This window comes from Equus przewalskii, chromosome 6 (assembly GCF_037783145.1).
Source record: "Equus przewalskii isolate Varuska chromosome 6, EquPr2, whole genome shotgun sequence".
Lineage (NCBI taxonomy): Eukaryota > Metazoa > Chordata > Mammalia > Perissodactyla > Equidae > Equus > Equus przewalskii.
Genome location: NC_091836.1, coordinates 61,685,424 through 61,707,484, shown reverse-complemented (window position 1 = coordinate 61,707,484; position 22,061 = coordinate 61,685,424). Strand labels below are relative to the sequence as shown.

The window sequence follows — 22,061 nt, the reverse complement described above, 5'->3', positions numbered from 1 at the left end:
TGGAATGGATGCCTTGATGGGAGTGTGAAAGCTGTGAGAAAGTCTCAGAGGTTTTAGGTTAGGTCCTAAAACTAAACAAGGTCTGTTTAAACCACACCTATGGGTGTGGGAGTACATTCTTCTCTATGGATATCTTTCCCCTCCCACATAGATACATTAGAAAAAAAAGGTCAAAAAACAAATAAATGAATTTTCTTTAAAAGCAGTGCTCGCTCATTTATTTTATAATTAAATCATAGTCTGCCAATCATAGTTCTAGACGACAAGGGAACACACCGAAATCAGATGAATCCCCGAGACAGGAGCCTAGCGTCCAGGCAGGGAGACAGAAAATCAATGAAACCCCCAGAAGGATGAGGGCTGTGCAATTACAGATTGCCTCCCTCTTCAGCACACTTCTTTGAACACCATGTCCAAGTCAGTCAGCCACAAGTGGGAGCTGATCACAGGGCAAGTCAGCTGTGAGATATCATATCTGCCTTGAAAGAAAACAGAGCATTGAGGAGTTTTCATCAAGAATCCTCTCTTTCTCTTTCTCCCTTTCTCCAGGCATCCTGAAACCATTGCCCCTTTTGGCTCCTAGAAACAGATAGTAATGGCCCCTGCAGATGAAAACTCTCTTCCTGCCCACCAATGTCTATTTTGTCTAAGACAGTTGTTCTGCCTCTTCCCAATCACCAACATGGACAGAAGATTGCAAAATGACTCTCCCGCCATTGCAAAATGATTCTACTATTTCCAACAGAAAAATTCTGGTTTGCAGGGACCAAGACTCTGCATGTCCTCTGCTCACTGAAATTGAGATTCCACTTTCAAACTGAACAGGCTTATTTTCATAGCCTGAACGTAGACAATCTTACCTAACACGATCAGCAAATCTTATTCCCTGGTTGAAATCGCCTGGGGACAGATTTTGAGCATACTGCTGATCAGTAAGCCACACAGGATCCTCTGAACAGACTTGAGGGACCCAGGGACTGTCCTAAGTAGAGGCCACCATAATTGCCATTCATAGCCATTACCAGTTGGTCCCTCCCCACCTTCGACTCCCCACTACCCAGGGCTAATGTGGTGTGCAGGGGTGAGGTTTACAGAGAAACTTAGGGGAAACTAGTACAACCAGATGCCTTTGGACTGAATGACAAAACATGGACCTACAGAAGGCCTAGAATGCTCATTGTCACTTTGCTCCCCTTTGCTCGTCTGCTGGCCACCTCTTCCTCCCCAGAAGCTCCCAAGATTTCTTTGTGCCTTTCCCAAAGTTCCCTGTTTCCTATTGTATTCAAAACTTTTTCCAGGGGGCTGGCCTGGTGGTGTAGTGGTTGCATTTGTGCTCTCCTCTCTGCTTCAGCAGCATGGGGTTCGCCAGTTCGGATCCCAAGTGTGGACCTACACACTGCTCATCAAGCCATGCTGTGTTGGCAGCCCACATACAAAATATAGGATGATTGCCACAGATGATAGCAGAGTGACAATCTTCCTCAAGCAAAAAGAGGAAGATTGGCAACTGATATTAGTTCAGTGTCAGTCTTCCTCACCAAAAAAATCCCTTTCCAGTTCTAGTATTTTACATGCAAAACAGAAAAAAGGATGAGGAGCATGGGGTCCAAGACTCTCAGATTTGGGATTTAATTTAAAGCTCAAGACCAGGGAGTCTAGAGACTTGGTTCTAGTTCCACTTCAGCTGAATCCAGCTGGACAACTAGCCAAATCACCTACGTTTAGTTTTTTCATCTGTTAAACTGCATATTTAGTGAGATCAAACAAGACAAAGTGCTCAGTAAAATTAAAAATTTAGTACAAATGTCAAATACCACAGAACCATTGTACAGCTAAAGTCATACTATTGTTTTGAGAAGGTTTCAGACAAACTCACGGATTTTAGAGGGCATAAAGTCCTTGGTTAATGGCATGTCTTTCTAGTCTGTATGTCCCTCCTTGTCGACACTGTCACTGGCATAAATGAGGCTTTCTCCAAACTGGTTGCCTCCCTCTAATCACATCTTCCCTCATGCATTAGCCACACCAGCAGGTAGAAACCTCTTTCCAAAATGGTCACCTGATGTTGTCTCTCCTCTGTTAAAATCTGTCTTTTGCTGACTCCTCATCAACTTGAGCATAAAGCCTATGATCTTAGTGAAGCACATTGTCTTTCACAAACTTGCTCTCCTGACAGCCTCTTTTCTCACTGTCTTCTTCCTGGAGAAGGTGGTGACTTTGCACAGACAGCTCTTTCTACCTTTTTGTTCACTCACTCCATTCATTCTTCTAAAACACACTCAAACAGTGCTGCCTCCGGGAATCCTTCTGAACTTCACAGACTGAGTTCACGACCACCCTGCTATCCCCACAGCACCTCCTACCTACCTCTTATTGCAGCATTTCTCATGTCACCCTGTAATGTTTTGGATCCTTGTTTGGCTGAAGATAACACAGGTACGACCCAGCGAAGCATTTCTGATGTCCTGGTTTTAATGAATCACGAAAGATTCAGCATAAATCCCTGGACACATCTGACAGCTCTGGGGCAAGGAGCCATCCCTACGCTACTTTCAGTAATGGCCTCTGTCATGCCGGCAACACCCTTGGCTTAAGTCTGAATCACAGACTCCTCCTCCACGAAATAGATTCAGTCCTGGGAACCCATCTGGTTCCTCCACTTTAACTAACTTAAAACTGAACTGCATGGGGACTCCAGAGCCTGTATACTAGTGATGGCAAAGTAATATTACACAGTTGTCTTGCCCAGGAATAAATTAAGGTTGGTAGAACACCATTGCCCTGGATTTTGCCCTTTCCTTCTGCAATGCAGGAACAATCATTCTAATTTCCAGGAAGGGAGCTTCCAGGGTACTCTACCATGAAAATCTCTGAATAAATTATTTGGACAGTGCTAGGTTAGGAACAGTTCAAACCAGGAGAGAGGTACATAAGTCTGGAAAGCATATCTTTCTTGTAGATCAACTGCTTAGCAGGCAAAGTTAGGAGACTCAACTTGTCCTGCAGTTTCGCTTTAGCCTTATTCACTCAATGCCATGAAGGGTAGTATTATAAGTTACTCTGTAAACAACTCTAAATACAAAGTCTAATGCTGGATACCTCCATTCAGATCCAAAGCAAAAAAGAGAAAGGGGACCTTATGAGGCAGAAGTGTCATGTGGCACTTAAGTGACAATTAATGAATCAACAACAAAGGTAGGCAGAGTTTTCCAAAAGCATATGTCCAACAATAACAACCTCCATGTGGGACAGCCCAAGCCTCCCTGAAAAAGAAACATCCCAAGCCCCGCCAGATTCATCATGCCTAGTCACACAGGAACTGCTCTTCCTCCATGCCCGAGGCTGGGCACTGACACCCTGCGGCCTGGCGGCAGCTGACGCTTAGAAGGACTTGACAAAATTGACTAACCACATCACTTTGCATTAAGTCCTCCAAACCAGCCCGACCAGTCTTCATCTTCCTCTGTGAGCTGGAAAATACCTCCTCCTCCTGCTCAGTGCTGCTGGTAAGAACTCTCAGCAGTAGTCAGGTCAGTGGAGCTTCCAGGCCTTCAGACCCCATTCTGGGCAAAGTAGAATCAGCAGACTTTATGCACTTAGAATTGGATGTTTTACAGTTAAGCCGAATTGCCCATTTCTCTATAGAGTCATTCACTGCCAGATGAACATATGACCATTTGAATTTGTCTTCATTTAAGAAGAAAGAGCGGGGGGCTGGCCCTGTGACCAAGAGGTTAAGTTTGCGTGCTCCACTTTGGCGACCTGGGGTTCGCTGCTTTGGATTCTGGGCGCGGATCTACACACCGCTCATCAAGCTATGCTGTGGCAGCATCCCACACATGAAACAGAGGAAGATTGCCACAGACGTTAGCTCAGAGTCAATCTTCCTCACCAAAAAAAACCCCACAAACTTTTTTTTTTTAATTGTAGAAACAATACAAATTCATTGCGGAAAAGAAATAAGAATTTTTTTAAAGAAAAAATATTAGAACAAAATATGTATTACCACTCATGGTTAATCATCGTGAGTATTTTGGTCATTTTCTTCTATGAACTTTTTTTTTTTTTTTCTGGTGAGAAAGATTGGCCCTGAGCTAACCTCTGTTGCTGAGCTTGCTCTTTTTGCTTGATCTAAATGTGTGAACCTGGGCTGCAGAAGTGGAGCATGTGAACTTAACCACTACGCCACCAGGCCAGCCCCTCTATGGATTTTCTTTTTTTAAGAAAGTTGAGATCACACTGCACAAAAAATTTGCACTTTACTATTTCATTTGCTATAACTGCACACATTTTCCTATGTTTTAGTAGCTCTTTGTCAAGAGTATTTTAATGATTCCTAAAAACTTTACTGATCAGATTTATTGTAAAATACTTAACCACTTCTCCATTGTTGAACATTTATGATACCATATTTCAAATTTGAAGATTGCATATTTAAGCTATGATGTATATGATATTCCCAAATAATTTAGATGACTAAATTTGCAAGGGTCAGAAACACCTAAACAATAGTCATTATATTTAGACTAGGGGTTATGAGTTTATCATGTGCAGTTAGCATACTCATTGGCTTCACATTCTGGTTTGTCCTCGTCCGAATGCCCTTCTGAGTTATGAAATCTCCTGCCCCAGTTTTCTTATCTGTTAAATGAGTGTAAGAGTTGTACCATCTGATAGGGTTATCATTAAATTAGTGTCTTTAAAGCACCTAGCCCAGCATTTGCCACACAATAGTCAATAAACATTAGCTATTTAAGAGCGATTATTGATGTTGTTAGTACTTTGTTATTATTAGATATTTGTTATTAGTAATTATTGTTATTGTTAGTAATTTGTTATTACTAAAAATTTGATTTTGCGGGGTGGTGGCAATGTTGTCAGAAGAGACCAAATGGAACTTACTGATTAATTTAGAGCTAACTGATTCTTTAAAAACACGTTCATTTAATGAGAAAGTCATTTTGTATTCTGGGATGTGATTCCAGAAGGCATGTACAGGAAGCTCTTTTCTGGAAAAGAACCCAGTCATGGGCTGGTGAAGTCACTGTTTAATTGAAACATATAATCTCAAGGTTGGTAAGTAGCTAAAGGGTCATTTTGTGTAACATCTCTCCCCTCACTTCCACCACATGCTAGGTGACCTTCAACTATTCTTTTTTTTTTCTTTTAAAGATTGGCACCTAAGCTAACATCTGTTGCCAATCTTCTTTTCTTCTTTTTCTTCTTCTTCTCCTCCCCAAAGTCCCTCAGTACATAGTTATATATTCTAGTAGTACGTCCCTCTGGCTTGCTATATGGGACGCCGCCTCAGCATGGCCTGATGAGAGGTGCCACGTCCACACCCAGGATCGAACTGGTGAAACCCTGGGCCACCCAAGCTGAGCGTGCAAACTTGACCATGGGGCTGCCCCCAACCTTCGACTACTCTTGAATGTCTCTCAAGTTGGGGGACTTATGACCTACCAAGGTAGCTCGTACACTTAGGAAATCTATTTTATATTGAACCAAAGTGTGTCTCTCTATAACTCCAACATATTGAAAATAAACTTACAAATCACCCCAAATAAGCTTTAACACTGAATTTTCAATACAGTGAAATGATGGGGCTCACAACTCCTAATGGATTTATTTTGGAGCTTAGAAGAGACTGGTGAGAACTCAAAGGCAGTAAAACCAAACTGCATTACTCAGACTTAGTGAGAAATTGAGAAGATTTATGTATTCACTATCATGCGTGCTTTCCTGCAAACTGAATAATCTAATATAAAAGGAAAGCTTAATGATTTTTCTCAGGAAAAAAATATCTGAAGCTGGAATTCTAAAAAGTTTGCTTTAAAGTTCAGATGGAAGCTGTTTTATAGTTTCCTGTTTCATCTGGGGAGAGAGGCAGCCTTGGGACAAGTTTTGGCTGGGTTTTGCAAGCTTGCAGCTCATCTTCTGATGGCGTCTGCTTCTCCGTGACTGAACCACTCTCTGCCCAGAAGTAAATGCTTAGAAATATTTAGAAACTGACAACAAATGGCAGCCTTGGTAAACAAGGGGCTATATGAGTCACTAAAGCCACTCAACAGAACTTAACAAAATTCATCATGTCTCAACACTGTGGCTCATATCCCCATGTATTTGTGCTAGCCGTCAGGCATGCTTAACTGACATATCATTGGAAAAGCAGAGTTTCTTTGCATAAATGTTACCTGACTGCATTTGCTATTATTTTTTCCATACGCAGTCTCTAGCACAGAAACTGGCAAGTAGCTGATACTCGGTAAATGCTCAGTAGGCTGACTGAGTGAATATCCATCCCTAGGGGTCATAGACAAATGCCTAGTCCCTCTGACATCTGGTTACCCTGGTAGCTACTCAAACACTGCCAGACTGCCACTTGCTCTCCCAGCTTCTTCCTCCCCTCCACTGCCATCACTTCTTTCCTCCAGGCTAACTATTGCCTGTCCCTGCCATCTTTTCCTGTAACCCACAGCTTCAAACCCATTCATCCAAAGCACTTCCAAATGTGCTTTTATTTGTTTGTTTGTTTTCAAAGAGGGAAAGATCTCAATTCAGATCTCTAAAGCAGAGGAAGCTCCTATACTATCTGTGCAGGTCATAATGAACTCAACATTAACATTCTTTGAGTAGCGTTTTTCAAATTGCAAATCACAACCCACAAAGCGTTGTGAAATCAATTTAGTAGATTATGATCAATATTTTTCTTTAAAAAAATAGAAAATATCAGAGTGTATTGCACATAGAGTATTATTTCATGAAATTTTTATTTCAATTTTTTAATTGTATGTGCCTGTTACGCATACATATATTAATATATTTATGCACATTTGTCATACACACACGCACACGCACATATGCAGGGCTTCCCACAGGGTGCACAGAATTTGGCCTAGGTGTTAGCCCCTATGTACTTGCTTGTCCTGCCACGTTTGTGTATGGCTCAAACTATACCCATGTGAGAGATGGTTTTGTGGATGTGTGTCCTGAGTTTTAAAGTAAATATATTTCTTATTGTGAGCTGCATTTCAAAAAAAGTTTTTATATCAACATTGGCCAACTGGAGAGGGTTAAGAACAGAAGGTGAGGGTATCACAATCACGCCACATAATTACTTTCTTTGGCTTTTTTAGATAAATTATTTGTAATTTTATAGGTATTCATTTTCAAATGCAACTGAGAGCTGCTGACCAGTAATTACTGAGTGAATTATTAAGTATTATTTTAATTTGGTACTCAAATTAGTGCATTACCAGAGTTTATTAAGGACTTCAATTTGGTATTGCTCCAAGAAGGCTACCTGCCATCTGGTGTTTGGCTATGTCACAGAGCTTCTTCTGCACAGGTAGAGAGGTGAAAATCCCAGAATTTGGGAGCAGGATGCTTTTTAAAAAGCCACTGCATCCTCAATGTTTTCTTGATTTGGTCATGCTAGTCATTTCCTATTATTGCTTTTAATTATAAAATTAATTTAGGTTTAACATTATTAAATTTTGTTTGTTATGAGTAATTTTGTTAACTCTTAATAATACATAATTTGTATCAACTTTATTTTGGCCTAACATGCTCCTATAATTAGGCTTCAAGACATATGCACACTTAAAGATAAATCATCCCTAAATAAGGGTAAATATATCTCTATTGCTAAAGCATATGCAAATATAATCCTCCCCACACCCATGATTTGTTTTTACAGTCACATTCTTCGTTACCAGCAAGTTTGTTTGCCACTGGAAGTTGTGAGTGATTGGGGTAAATGAGACAAATGGTGTTTTACCATTTCTAAGCGGACTGAAGTCTAAAAAGTTTGACATCCACTCATTTTACAGATGAAAAGACTGAGGTCCAGCATGGTAAATTGACTAATCGAGATGAGCAAAGGTACCTGGACAACAATTCAGCTCTCCAAATTCTCTGTCTCTGCCACCAACTCACTCTGACTCCAGCTACAGCCCAGAACACAGAGCCTGACCCAGAGCAGAGGCCTCATGAATGGGTGCTTCCTCACTCGTTTTACTTACTGTTAGGTTGAACAACATAAAACTACAGATTCATTAGGTCAAAAACTGTTAAACATTGGCACTTCCATATGGTTCAACCTAAACAGTTTTATTTTATTTTATTTATTTATTTTTTTAAAGATTGGCACCTGAGCTAATATCTGTTGCCAATCTTCTTTTTTTTCTTCTTCTTCTTCTCCCCAAAACCCCCTAGTACATAGTTGTAGATTCTAGTTGTGAATGCCTCTAGTTGTGCTATGTGGGACGCCACCTCAGCATGGCCTGATGAGAGGCGCCATGTCCTTGCCCAGGATCCGAACCGGTGAAACCCTGGGCCGCCAAAGTGGAGCGCGCGAACTTAACCACGCGGCCATGGGGCCAACCCCTAAACAGTTTTATTTTAATAACTCCTGCCTATGCCACTGAGATCTTGAGTTTCACATGAGGACCAGCACAGTATGTTCGTCAAGAACATAGATGTGAGCCAAACTGCCCAAGTTCAAGTCTCAGCTCTGACACTGCCTGGCCATGAGCTCTTAGCCAGATTACTTAGGTTTTCTGTCTCTTGGCGTCCTCAAAAGGGAACAGAATACTATATAAGTGTTTGCCTTTATAATTATTATTATTCCTAACACTTAACATATTCTAATCAGCCAGAGGAACTGATCAAATTAGGGCAACTTTACACACCTGTTCTGAGAGATGGCTTGGAGCATGGAAGTCTTTTGTACAAAACAGAGATTTTGGAAACTTTTTCCTTGGCAAGATTGGCTATTTATTTGTTTGACTGGCATTTGGCTTTATAGTTTCCAATGGTTCTCTCAAAGGTCCTATTTCTCCCTTCAGACAGCGTGGGTTAATAAAAAAATAGAGAGGCTGAAACATCCTAGCAACGGAAATCAACTGTATGATTTGTTGCTCTGTTTTTATTTTACCTATTTTTGAAAATGTGGTTGCTCCCTAAAGTGCCTGTTTATTCTCCAGGCAGTTAAACTAAAGTATTTCCCTAAAGAATAAAAGCATCTCAACTTGAAGAATAGCTTTATTTAGCTCATGATGTACAGAGAAGACAATAATTTAAGGGAAAATCAGAGAGCAGCAAAGTGATTCCAGTGCGACCTGATGCTGGCTAATTACTTCTCTATAGATGGCAGTGTTCAATTTACTGAGCACCTGTGCATGGAAGAATTTGGGACACTGTGGGTGGTACAACTCCAAGATATCTACATAACTCAAAAAGCAAAATAGTCCACCTATAAGCATCATTTTATTAGGTGAAATAAAATACGAGTACAAAATCTCATTTTGTAATTAACTGATAGGCCACACGGTAGGGCCCCAAAAACCATATCTGCTTGGATGAAAGCAAATAAACAGATCAGGGCATGGAAGCTGTGCCTCTTCAGAATGGGACTTAGAACAAGAAGACTTAGAAAACAGATGCTACAGTGATGCTGGGAAAGATTCTTTACCTCTTATGTATGGGGCTGGAATAAAATTAATATGACTCTTTTATCAGATAAATTATTTATGGGATTACTTTTCACATACTCCTACAATTTCCTACTGAAAATACAAATTCTCATGAAGAAAAATTGGATGGAATGGTAGGAAATCAATTAATTAGACAAAAAAAAGATGAGAGGGTTTGCTGAGAAAGGAACTTTCCTATTGATTGATTCTATTTTTTTTAAACCGTGCTTTGATTATTCTTGGATCTATACTTTTCTCTTGGATCTAAAAGACATATTTTCTACTTAGGATGCATTTCAAGTACCAAGATATTCAGTGGCAAGATATTTCAAACTGTGCTGTCTCAGGGAACATCAACTGGAAAAGGATAGAAAATAGAACTGTATGCTTGGTCCACAGTCAACTCTAGATAATTATCAAATGCATGATTAATGCAAACAATGAATGAATTAATAAAACGATGAATTAATAATTAATATTAATTAACTAATATTATATTAATGTCATAATTAATAATAATAATTCATTCATTCATTCATTGAATTGTTCCTAATAATGATTAGGAATAAAAGATTGTTCTACTTAGCAATACTTTTTGACTTTGGGGTTTCAAGCCACATTTTTCTTTTTAAAGATTGGCACCTCAGCTAACAACTGTTGCCAATCTTCCTTTTTTTTTTTTTGCTTTTTTTTCTTTTTCTCTCCAAATCTCCCCAGCACATAGTTGTGTATCTTTTTAGTTGTGGGTCCATTCTAGTTGTGGCATGTGGGACGCCACCTCAACATGGCCTGACTAGTGGTGCCATGCCCATGCACAGGATCCCAACCAGCGAAAACCTGAGCTGACGAAGTGGAGCGTGCGAACTTAACCACTTGGCTACAGGGCCGGCCCCTCAAGCCATATTTTGATCCATTCATTTAACATTCAATAATTTTTTCTTTTAAGAGATGATGGCTTTTAGAGCTGATATCTCTGGTTCCTGCCCTGTATTCAGCAAGACAGCTGATTCTTATCAGTCCCCCTCCCTCTTTTTTTTTGCTGGGAAATATTCACCCTGAGCTAACATCTGTTGCCAGTCTTCCTCTTCATTTTTCAAATTTCTCCTCCCCAAAGCCCCAGCACACAGTGGTATATTCTGGCTGTAAGCCCTTCTAGTTCTTCTATGTGAGCCACCACCACAGCACGGCTACTGACAGACGAGTGGTGGTGTTCCACACCTGGGAACTGAACCCAGGCCGACAAAGTGGAGTGCACTGAACTTTAACTACTAGGCCATCAGGGCTTGCTCTAACATTAGATGATTTATTGAGTACTCTCCTCATATCAGGCATTATTCTAGGTGTTGGATATACATGATCTCATGAGGTTCATGCAATCTCAGTTCAGAAAATTGCTAGTTATCTTTAATCTATTCTTGGTTCTCTTGGTCCCTGGAAATTTCTCCTCGGCCATTCCACCTAATCTGTCAATTTTCTCACCTTTAAAAATAGCACAGTAATGTCTGCTCTATCTACATTATAGTGTTGTGAAGAATGATTAAGCTGGTTTGTGAAATGACTTGGGAAACACAGTAAAGGAAGTAAGTACACATGCATTATGAGATGGCAACAGATCACTGTGGTAAACAGCAAAGCCTCTGCTTGCAGACTGTCTGGATTTGAATCCCAGTTCTTCCAGTCACTACGGTGCTGTCTTGGGCAAGATATCTAACCTCTCCATCCCTCAGTTTCCTCATGCAAAAAGAGAATAATAATAGTACTGACCTGTACTAATTGGCTCATACAAAATACCATAGACTGGGCAGCTTAAACAACATAAATTTATTTTCTCACAGATCTGGAGGCTAGAAGTGTTGAGATCAGGGTACTAGTATGGTTGGGTCCTGGTGGAAGCTCACGTTTTGGCTTGCAGACAGCTGTCTTCTCACTGTGTGCTCATATTCCTTTTCCTCAGTGTGTCTGTGTATGTGTGTACATGTGTGAGAAAGAGTTAGCTCTCTGGTGTCTCATCCTATCAAGGCACAAATTCCATCATGAGGGCCCCATCCTCATGACCTCATCTAAACCTAATTTTCTCCCAAAGGCCCCATCTTCAAATACTATCTCACTGGGGATTAAGGCTTCAATATATGAACTTTGGGGGGACACAATTTAGTCCTTAGCAAGACTTCATAGAGTTGTTATGAGAATTATGTACATTAAACTATTTAAAGCATTTAAACTGTGCCTAGCACTTGGTGAGTTCTCAATAAATTCTTGCTGTTGTTATTTCTGGAGCCAAGGGAATCAAGAGGGCAGCCATTTAATTTATAAAGCAGACTGTTTAATAATACTGTTTATAGAAAATTTTTAGCAACCAAATTCAGTGACTTTTAAGATCTGGGTGTTTTAGGTAAGGGTATTCTCAAATATGTCAAAACAACTTATTAAATAATGAGTCAAGGGACCTCAGAGAGGTCTTTCCTTCTCTTTTGTCCCCTGACTTTTCACAATCCTCCTCTGAAGACTCCAGCTGGCTTATCTCTGGGAAGCTTCTCCCCTCTCTGGAACTCACTGCGCCTCTTCCATTTTTATTTCACTTTTTATGTTGATGGCATGGGCAGAGGAGAGTAGGAGAAAAGGAGAGGCTAGAATTTCAAACCTCAACTATTTAACCATGGAAGGCAGGGTTATTGATAGCAGCTTATTTTAAATGAAAATTATGCTCAGATAGTCTTCTACCTGAAATGGTTACCTATAGGTCAACTAATCAACTTGCATTCAATATAATGGTCTCCTCTGAAACAATCTTGTTTTCATACTTAAGTTATAGGGACCTCACTATAATATGGGACAGTTGTTTTTGTTTTAGAACAATTCTATAGTTGAGACAATTCTTCTTTAATTTGAGTTGAAATCTCCTTCTTTATAACATCTACCCACTGGTCCTAACTAGCTCTTCTGTGTTGTAGTGTTGGACACATAGTAGGTCTCTAAAAGGGTTAGATGAACTGAACTGGTTCTCTAGGTATTCTTCTGGACTTATAATTTTCCCATGTTTTCTTATTCTTCTAGTGAGGCTTTCCTACAAAATATTCCTCTTTTCTTCTTCACTTCCATGTATGTCCTCATTTGCTGTATTTCCTCTGCTCCAAGCTCCATGTTCAGGGACCCCAGAGGGAGATAGTAGAGGCAGTAAGAGAATGGCATTGAGTAGCTTATTAAAAAGGGTTAGTGATGATACCAATTCTCTTTTTCCTGATCATTCTGTGAGAAAAGGATGTTCACATCAAGTTTAGATTCCAAAGGGTCTGTGTTTTCCAGGGGGTTTAAACATACACCATCACAAATTATATCCTTTTGCTCTTTTACCCCAGCCAGCTACCATTACAATGCTTACCAAAACCCACATTAGCAAACTACTTACTGTCCATATTCATTTACCAATTTAGGTGCCTGGAGATGATGTGATGATGATGTGGTGTGATGTACAAAGCCAAGATTTTTTTCCCTAGTTGTTACATTTTAAAAGAGGGCAGGCTTACCCCAGAGGTTGTTCCCCAAGGCACATATTAGTCATATTTGGGCAACTGGCATTCTCGTCCACATGAAATGCACCTGTCTAGGACAGTCCAGCTGGTTTGGCTATGTTTTTCTAAATGCATTATGCAGAGAAGCTTTGAAATAATGTGAATTTGGTCTTAATTTCCTCTTGCCTCAAAGCAGCAGGAGATATAGTCAGACTGGGAAGCTGTGCTCTGTACAAAAACGGACAGAATTCTAAGTCATCAGCTATCACTAAAGTTGGTCATCACCTTCCTCATCCCTCTGAAATCTGCTTTGCTCAGAGATTCTCCATCCACCCAAATGCCTTGGCATGATATCTAATTACCACTTCCTGTCAAGCCCATCTCTTAAGTACTTCTCCAGCTTCACTGTAATGCATCCTCATTGTCTCCCAACTGGACCATGACAGTAACCTCCTTGATTTATTCTGATACATCCTCCTCATTGCTATCAAGGTGGACTTTCAGTACACAAATCCTGCTCAAAATCCTTTAAAAGTTACCCACTGTCTGTAGCAGTGAGCTCCAAAGTGCTGGGGGGTGAGCACAGACCAAGGAGTGACAAGGTAGTGCACATGTCAGGAAAAATATAGCAGCACTTCTATTTATATTATCTTTGTCTCTTAAAATTCAGAAATCAAGCCTTGCTATATTCAATATGTGGATTGCTGCTGATGCTTTCACTCAGTCCTTCTGTCAGTGCCTCTCCCTTCTGTTGAAGGAGAGGAGGAAACTTGAGGAAAGAGTGGGAATTTCTCAAAGCAGAAGGGCTAGAGTGTGCCCCATTGGTTTCTATGGATCCAGGAAAGAGGATCTGAATTGTAGAACCTTTACAAGATTTTGCAAAAAGTGAAAAGTCGCCATAAGAATCTGTTGTACTACACAGAGATTCACTGGATATATTGCTCAAAGTACTTAAGAGGGATTAAACCTAATAATAAATCACACATTTTTATTTTTCAATAAGCATCGGAATTTTGCTTATCTTTTTTGAGGATGATAAGTTGTTATCAGAAATATGCCATACAGCAAATGAAGGGGTTCAGGCAATGGCAGGAGCAGGAAGACTCTCTGACCTTCCCCTAAAGGAGGTCTCAAGACCCTCATTGAGAGATGCCCTCCCTACACCTGGAGGAAAGGAGCATCTTTATCTCCAAAGACAGAGATGCCAAGAAGAATGTGAATGAACAAGTCTTGCTAAGTTTCCCCCAATTTACCACACTTAGCTCATACCCTTTGCCATATCACATCTTTGGACAACTTTCCATTTTTCATCAAACCTAGCATAAAAGTGCTCAGGTTTAACCCCTTATTCTGGTCTTCATTTCCTTATGAAGGCTCTCCTGTTACATAAAATAAATAAATTAACTTGTATGCTTTTCTCTTGTTAATCTGTCTTTTGTTACAGGGTCCCCATCTGAGAACTTGGAAGGGTAGAAGAAAAGATAGTTTTCCTCCCCTATACAGATAATTAAAAAGAAAATTAAGCGCATTCAAGATATATAGAGAACAATATGAATTTGAGCCTTAAATCAAATCATTCACAAAGTCCACTTCAAATGGATTGTAGATCTAAATGTGAAAGGTAAAACAATAAAGTTTATAGAATATAATAGCTTCATGATGTTAATATAGGCAGATATTTACAGAACAAGATACAAAACCATAGATCATAAAGGAAAAGATTGATAAATTTGATTGTATTAAAATTAAGAATTTCTGTTTCTTAATGTATATCACCAAGAGAGTGAAAGGGCAAGCCATAGCAACATATAACCAACAAAAAGCTGATCCAGAATATATAAAGTACTCCTACAAATCAATAAGGCAAAAGAGATCACTCAATAGAAACAATCAAGGATATTCAAATAACTAATAAACATATGAAAAGAGTTCAGCCTCAACCTCATTAGTCATTAGGGAAATGCAATTTAAATCAAAATGAGGTCTCCCCAGGAAGATGGAGCAAACTTATTTTTTTCCTATTCCTCCCTCAAATTACAATAACAATGGATCTTATACATAAAGCAAACATAAGAAGACTCTGAAAGGTAGAGAGAAAGCAGCAGACTGACTAGGCCCCTGGGGACCCACCACAGCATTGAATTCCCTGGGTTCTCTTACTGTCTTGTATATTCCAGACTGTGTGCTGGAGGAGTCAGCAAACGAGGAATGCCGAAAAGAACAAGGAAAAAGAAAAAAGTATGGCTCTCTCAAAAGCCTGCACTCTAGCCAAGGACTGGCAAAGGAGCAGCCTAGCAAAACAAAACTTTTAGACAATAACAGCCCTACAGTCCAGCCAAACACCACAGAAAATCCTGTAGCTCTATCACCACCATCAGCAACAAAGGCTGAGTGAGGAGCCAGGATTTTCATCCCCACTAGTGGTTTATTGAAGATCATGGAGTCACGGAGACCACGGTGTCACCCCCACTAGGCAATAATGAAGTACCCCTATCACTCCCTGTTGGGGTGGTAACAGCTCTGGAGACCCTGAGCGCCCATTCCCACCCAGTAGTAACAAGAAGCCCCTTCCCACCCTTACCCTCTGGGAGGCCCAAGTGGAGAACCCAGACTTCCCTCCCTCCTGGAAGTAATAAGGCCTCCCTTCACCTACTAGAGCAGTTTCAGAGGAAGCTTACTGAAACATAAGATTTCAATAAGATTCAGAGTCTTACAATAGCCCAAATGTCCAGGTTTCAAATGAAAATCGTTTGGCTCACCAAGAACCAGGAAGATCTCAAACAAATGAGAAAAGAAAATAACAGGCACTAACACTGAGATAATGCAGAAGCTAGGATTTTCTGACCAGGATTTAAAACAGCTACTGAACTTCATTGAGCTTCACTGTTTCATTGAGCAATTACCAAATATACTTGAAACAAATGAAAAAATAGAAAGTTTCAGCAAGGTAGCAGAAGATAGAAAGAAAAACTAAATGGAAATTTTAGAACTAAGAAATACAATGACTGAAATAAAAAACTCAGTGGATGAGCTCAACAAAAGAATGGAGAGACAGGTAACTTGAAGATAATCTCCAAGGTAAACTTGAAGATAAAGCAACAGAAATCTACATCAAGTTGTATACATTAACTATCTACAGCTTTTGGTATGTCAGTCATACCACAAAAAAGTCGTCAGAAAAAGGAACAATGGAAATTATCCAATCTGAATGATAGCGATAAGATAGACTAAAGAAAAAAAGAAAATGAATGAAGCCTCAGGGACATGTGGGGCTATACGAAAGATCTAACATTCATGGCATCTGAGTACCCAAAAAAGAGAAAGAGGGTGGGGCTGAAAAAGTCGAGTGTACCCACCCTCAAAGAAAGAAAGAAAAAATTCTCTAAACAGGAGATAATGATAAAAGAAGGAATCTTGAACATGGTCAGAACAAAATTATGTGTAAACACAGTAGAATTTCCTTCTCTTGAGTTTTCTAAATTATGTTTGACATGCGAAGAAAAATTATAACAGTGTTTAATGTAGTTCTCAATGTCTGTAAAGAAAATATTTAAGACACATATTACAAACAAGAAAGGTAAAGGGACATAAAGGGAGGCAAGGTTTCTATGTCTCAAACTAGTAAAATGTTGACACCAGTAGACTTTGAGCAGTTTTATATATTTTTTAAAATTAATTAAACAAAAAGTCCCTTAGATTGATGTGGGTCTAATGTGCTAGCCTACGTAAACAAAACCAAAATTTAACCTGCCTGTAAAGGCTTCAAGATTACAAAACCAAAACTCAAAGGACAGCCAATCACAAATGAGGCTTTTAGCTTTATCCAGTCAAATAATCTCCTGTCTTTGTTTTTGCTCTTTCTCCGTATGTCTCCCCCCCCAGCCTCTCCCCCCCACTCCTGTCCAAGCGCTTCTAACCACTTCCGGTTTGGCACTGTCTGATTAGAGTTGATTTTTGCTCAAATAAACTCAAAACTTTTCATATGCCTCAGTTTATCTTTTAACAGTAAATATTATATAAAAAGCAATACCTACAGTAAACGATAAAAGACTGTCAAAACTATATAAAACGTTACACTCAAAATGTAGATAAATCAAATGGAATTCTAAAAAATGTTCAAGTAGTCCACAGGAAGGCAGGAAAAAGTAAACAGAGAAATGAAAACCAGACAGAACAAGAAGCAAGACTAGAAAACAAAACAAACAACAAAATAAAATACACCCCAATATATCAAAAAGGAAAAAAGAAAGCTGGGTTTACAAATTCTTCCCTTTACCTATTATTCTTTAAAAGAAAAGGCATTTTGTGAAGAATGGCTACTCCTAAATGCTAGGGCCAAAGTGACTTATGAAATACTAAAATTTTATATCTGGTTGAGTAAAGTAGACTGTGATCTTATTCAAAACTGTCTTTTTCTTAATTTGGTATTGAGTGTTAAAGCTGTGAAATAAAAATAGAAGCATGGGCTGGTCCCCGGCAGAGTGGTTAAGTTTGCATGCTCTGCTTCAGTGGCCCAGGGTTTCGCTGGTTTGGATCCTGGGTGCGGACATGGCACTGCTCATCAGGTCATGCTGAGGCGGTGTCCCATACGGCACAACTAGAGGCACTCACAACTAGAATACACAACTATGTACTGGGAGGCTTTGGGGAGAAGAAGAAGGGACAAATAAAAGAAGATTGGCAACAGATGTTAGCACAAGTGCCAATCTTTAAAAAAAAAAAAAACAAAAAAACAGAAGCAAATAATGAAGACAAAGTTAAGTAGATATGGATATTTTTAATGATCAAGATAATTAGGATGAGTGAAATTTCTATTAGCTATGGTGGATTAATGGAATTGATGGATGTCTCTGATTTAGTTTCACAGACTATTTGCAAACAAGAAAGAAAATATCAATTCTATAAATTCACACATGCACACACAAAATGAGATACCAATACACTCACACTAGAATGGTTAAAATGAAGAAGACTGATGATATCAAGTGTTGGTGAGGATGAAGAGTTCATATGAGACTGTAAATTCACTTTCACTTTGGAAAATTGTTTAGGAATATCTCCTAAAGCTAAATTAAGACATACTCCATATTACAGCAATTTCACTCTTAAATATATACCTTTCCTCAAAAGGACATGTAAAAAATATTAATAGTAGCATTATTAATAATATTCAAATACCAGAAATAACCTAAATGTCCATTAACATTAGATAAATGTTGAATAAATGAATTGTGGTATTTCATACAATGGAATACTATATAGCAATAAAAACGGATGAACTACAGCTATACCCAAAGCATGGATGAACCTCACGAATATCCAACTGAGTGTAAGAATATATACTGTATGATTTTATTATTTAAAGTGCAAACCAGGCAAAACTACTCAAAGTTGTTAGAAGTTACGATAGTGGTTACCGTTGGGAAAGAGGCAGAGGGTAAAAACTGGGAGAGGCAAAAAAGAGGTACTGTCTTATCTCTCGATCTGAGAGATGATTACATGAGTCTATTTACTATATAACAACACAAGCTGTACACTTCTGATTTGTACACTTTCTTATCTGTATGTTACACTTCAAAAAAATCTTATAAATATGGTAAAAATAAACACACTTTCTCTGTCCCCCATGGCACAAAGTAGAGGTGATATTTGAGCGATGAGTGAGAAAGAAGCTGCTTCTTGAAAGCACTTGTGCCATAGAAGGAACCTTGTGAAAGCAAGAGTTTGGAAAATTTTTCATTGCTTCATGCTTTTGCTGCCCCAAATGACATGTGGGTTACCTGTCTGCACACTGGAAAACCGGGGGTCAGAACTTGTATCCTATTCAAAAAATCTTCCAAATGGGAAGTTTCCGTGGATTTTGAACTGTTATTAATAATGCCAATGTGAATGCTCTTCGTTTAATACCTGTGATATAGTGGTTTGGGTGATGTCTTAGTCCATTTGGACTGCAATAATAGAATATCATAGACTGGGTGGCCTAGAAACACCAGAAATTTATTCCTTACATTCTAGAGGCTGGGAAGTCCAAGGTCAAGATGATGGCAGATTTGATGCCCGGTGAAAGCCCTCTTTCTGGTTCATAAACTGTCTTTTCGCTGTGTCCACACATGGTAGAAGGGGCAAGGGAGCACTCTGGAATTTCTTTTACAAAGGTGCAAATCCCACTCATTGAGGGTTTCACCCTCATGACCTAATCAACTCCCCAAAGTCCCACTTCCATATAACTCTGGGGATTAGGATTTAACATATGAATTTTGGGCCACATAAACATTTAGTCTATAGCAAGTGATCATTAGTTTAGTACAACAACAATTGCAATGATAACTAGCACTTATTGATCACTTTTTATGTGCCAAGTATGTTGTTTTCTGAATGTTTTCACATATTAAATCATTTAATTCTCATAATAATTCTATGAGGTAGCCACTATTATTACTATTTCTATTGTATAGATAAAGAATTTGCCCAAGGTCACACAGCTAGTAATTGGTAGACCCAACACAGTATATGTATACAACAAAGAAACATGCAAATAGAGAGACTGTCCAATGTTTATTTATTTATAGAAAAAGCTTGGAAACAAATTTCAGAATTTAAGATTCAAACTCCACTGCTTGTCATGATCTGGTCCCTTTAAAATCTGTTCAGCTTCACCCCTTCCCAGTCTCAGCCTCAAACCTGAGGCTCCTTGTGGCTCCCAAAACTCATCACACTCTTGGGTACCTGGGTCTTCCTCAATGACGTTACCTGTAGGAGGCCCTCCCTCTGTTAATCTATCTATCTGACAAACTCTTACCCTGTACGTTTCATATTATGCCTCACCTTCTCTGAGAAGCTTTCCTGACACTCCAGGCTGATGTGCTGGTGCTCTTTTCTCCGACCTCCCACTATGCTTTGGATGTTCACTCAAAAGACAGAATTTATTGAGGACAAGGGCAATGTGCCTTTTACCTTCTGTATCCCAAGATAAATTAAAAGAACCTAGAACAGCAGAAACTCGACAAACATTTTTTGAATAAACGAATGGGTTATATAAACTAGAGAAAAATGACTTCTTTGCAAGGAAAGAGCTTCGTTTTCCAAAGTCAGATTCCTATCATTTGAGTTAGTGGAGAGAATGCTACCAAGAGTCAGGAGGCCTTGATTGATCCCAGCTCGGCACTATCTGGCTCTTTCACAAGTCACTCTCCTTCTCTGACTCTTCATTTCCTCATCTGAAAGGGATAGAACTAGCTCAACTCTGGGTTCTTTCTATCTTTAACATTACATACTTTTCTTTCTTGGTGTTCATCCTGAAGCTAGTGAATCAATATTATTTACTGGGCACATACCACATTTATAGTCTTCCCCAATATTTTTCATTCTGATCTAAAACTGTCTATATTTTTACAGTAAAATTAGAAATAGAATTTTTCTATCTTGGAAATTCAAGTCCCTTCATTCCTTGGCCCTAGTTTACCACTGTACCATGAAATTCCATTAAAGTTAACATACATGTATGCCATTGGACACCCAGAAATTAGATGAATGAAGAAGTCTCCATCTCTGCCTTAAAGTACCATATAATCTAGTGAGAAAGATAAAACATCAACACAAATAAAATAAAATGTGACTTTTTGAGTTTATGTGACCATGGACTTAACGTGAGTCAATAATTCTATCTTTGGCTCCATTAATGGTGACTAAAAATAAATGAATCCATCCAATCAAGGTCAAGGTAACCCTCCTCCTTTGGCCACATCACAAGTAAGGCCCTACGTCTAGTTCTACAATTCATGTTTTAAAACCAAGCTTGACTGACTCAGAGGAGGATGTGGTTTTATCCATCTCTGCTGATGAGACTACCATCCATCTTCTTTTTTTTTTTTTAAGATTGGCACCTGGGCTAACAACTGTTGTCAATCTTCTTTTCCTTTTTTTTCTGCTTTATCTCCCCAAACCCCCCCGTACACAGTTGCATATCTTAGTTGCAGGTCCTTCTAGTTTTGGGTTGTGGGACGCCGCCTCAACGTAGCCTGACGAGCGGTGCCATGTCCGTGCCCAGGATCCAAACCCTGGACCCCGACAGCCGAGCGCGCGAACTTAACCACTCAGCCACTGAGCCAGCCCCTACCATCCATCTTCTAACCTAGAAGCCTCCATCGCTCTTGTCTCTTCTCTTTTCATAACTGCTGCATCCAACAGGTCCCCAAGGCCTGTCAGTTCTACTTCAGAAATGTCTCTCCAATCCATTGCCTTCTCTCTACCGTAAGTACCCTTTTTTATATCAGGTCTCTCTCTCCCTCTGGCCTGAACTGTAGAAATAGCATCCATTTCTTTTCATTACCTCCAGCTTTATTTTTCTAACTCAAATTAGATCAGACCCACCTTTTGCATAAAGTTCTTCATTGGTTTCTAGCTGCCTTCATACAAATTTGACATCCTTTTATGCGGCAACGTTCTTCATTAAACTGACCTCCTTCCTCCTTCACTTCATTTCCCATTGCCCACTTCTCCTGCCTTTAATCCTATAGTCACTTGGAGCCCTATGTCATGCCTTGAAGATGTCTGGACTCTGGTACTTTTTTTCATGCCTTTCTTTGTGCCTAAGAGGCCCTCACCCCTAAGCTTCTCCTTCTAACTCCCTTTACTGATGTCCATTATTACCTCCCACTTGTTGTCCCTCTATTAAATGCACCTTCATGTATGTGTGTGTGTGTGTGTGAGTGTGTGTGTGTGTGAGACAGAGAGAGAGAGGAGAAGTGAGGTGGGGGAGATCCAGAGAGTGAGTGTATGGGTATTTAGGAGACCAACAAGTACAGAGTGGTATTTGATAGTGATGGAGAAATTTGTAGGGAGCTTTGAAAATGCACACACCCTAGGAGTGGTGTTGGGTTCTCAACTAAAGAGCCATTGCATTTTTGTTTTGTTTTGTTTTAATTTTTTTCCTTTGAGATCCAGGAGCTGATCTCCAGAGGACTTCTTTGCTAAGATCATAGGGTTCTATCTTTTTATAATCAAAGAAGATCCAACCATTGTATGTATAATTTTGATCAAGAAACCCCAGATCTCTATTCCAAACTGTAACTTAACT

The 22,061-nt window shown here is 39.4% G+C and overlaps 1 protein-coding gene across 50 annotated transcripts in view; it reads right to left on the bottom strand.

Moving 5' to 3' along the window:
* DLG2 (discs large MAGUK scaffold protein 2) overlaps nucleotides 1-22,061 on the bottom strand; it is a 1,822,408-nt gene that overhangs the window by 239,262 nt on the left and 1,561,085 nt on the right. For 2 of the 50 annotated variants that reach the window (XM_070625700.1, XM_070625701.1), the window contains exon 1: nucleotides 2,368-2,678. The exons of the other annotated variants lie outside the window; for them this stretch is intronic. In XM_070625700.1, coding sequence (XP_070481801.1) covers nucleotides 2,368-2,455 — 88 coding nt within the window. In that variant the 5' untranslated portion in view covers nucleotides 2,456-2,678. Of the gene's footprint in view, nucleotides 1-2,367; nucleotides 2,679-22,061 lie in introns of those variants that run through there. 50 annotated transcript variants of the gene reach the window in all.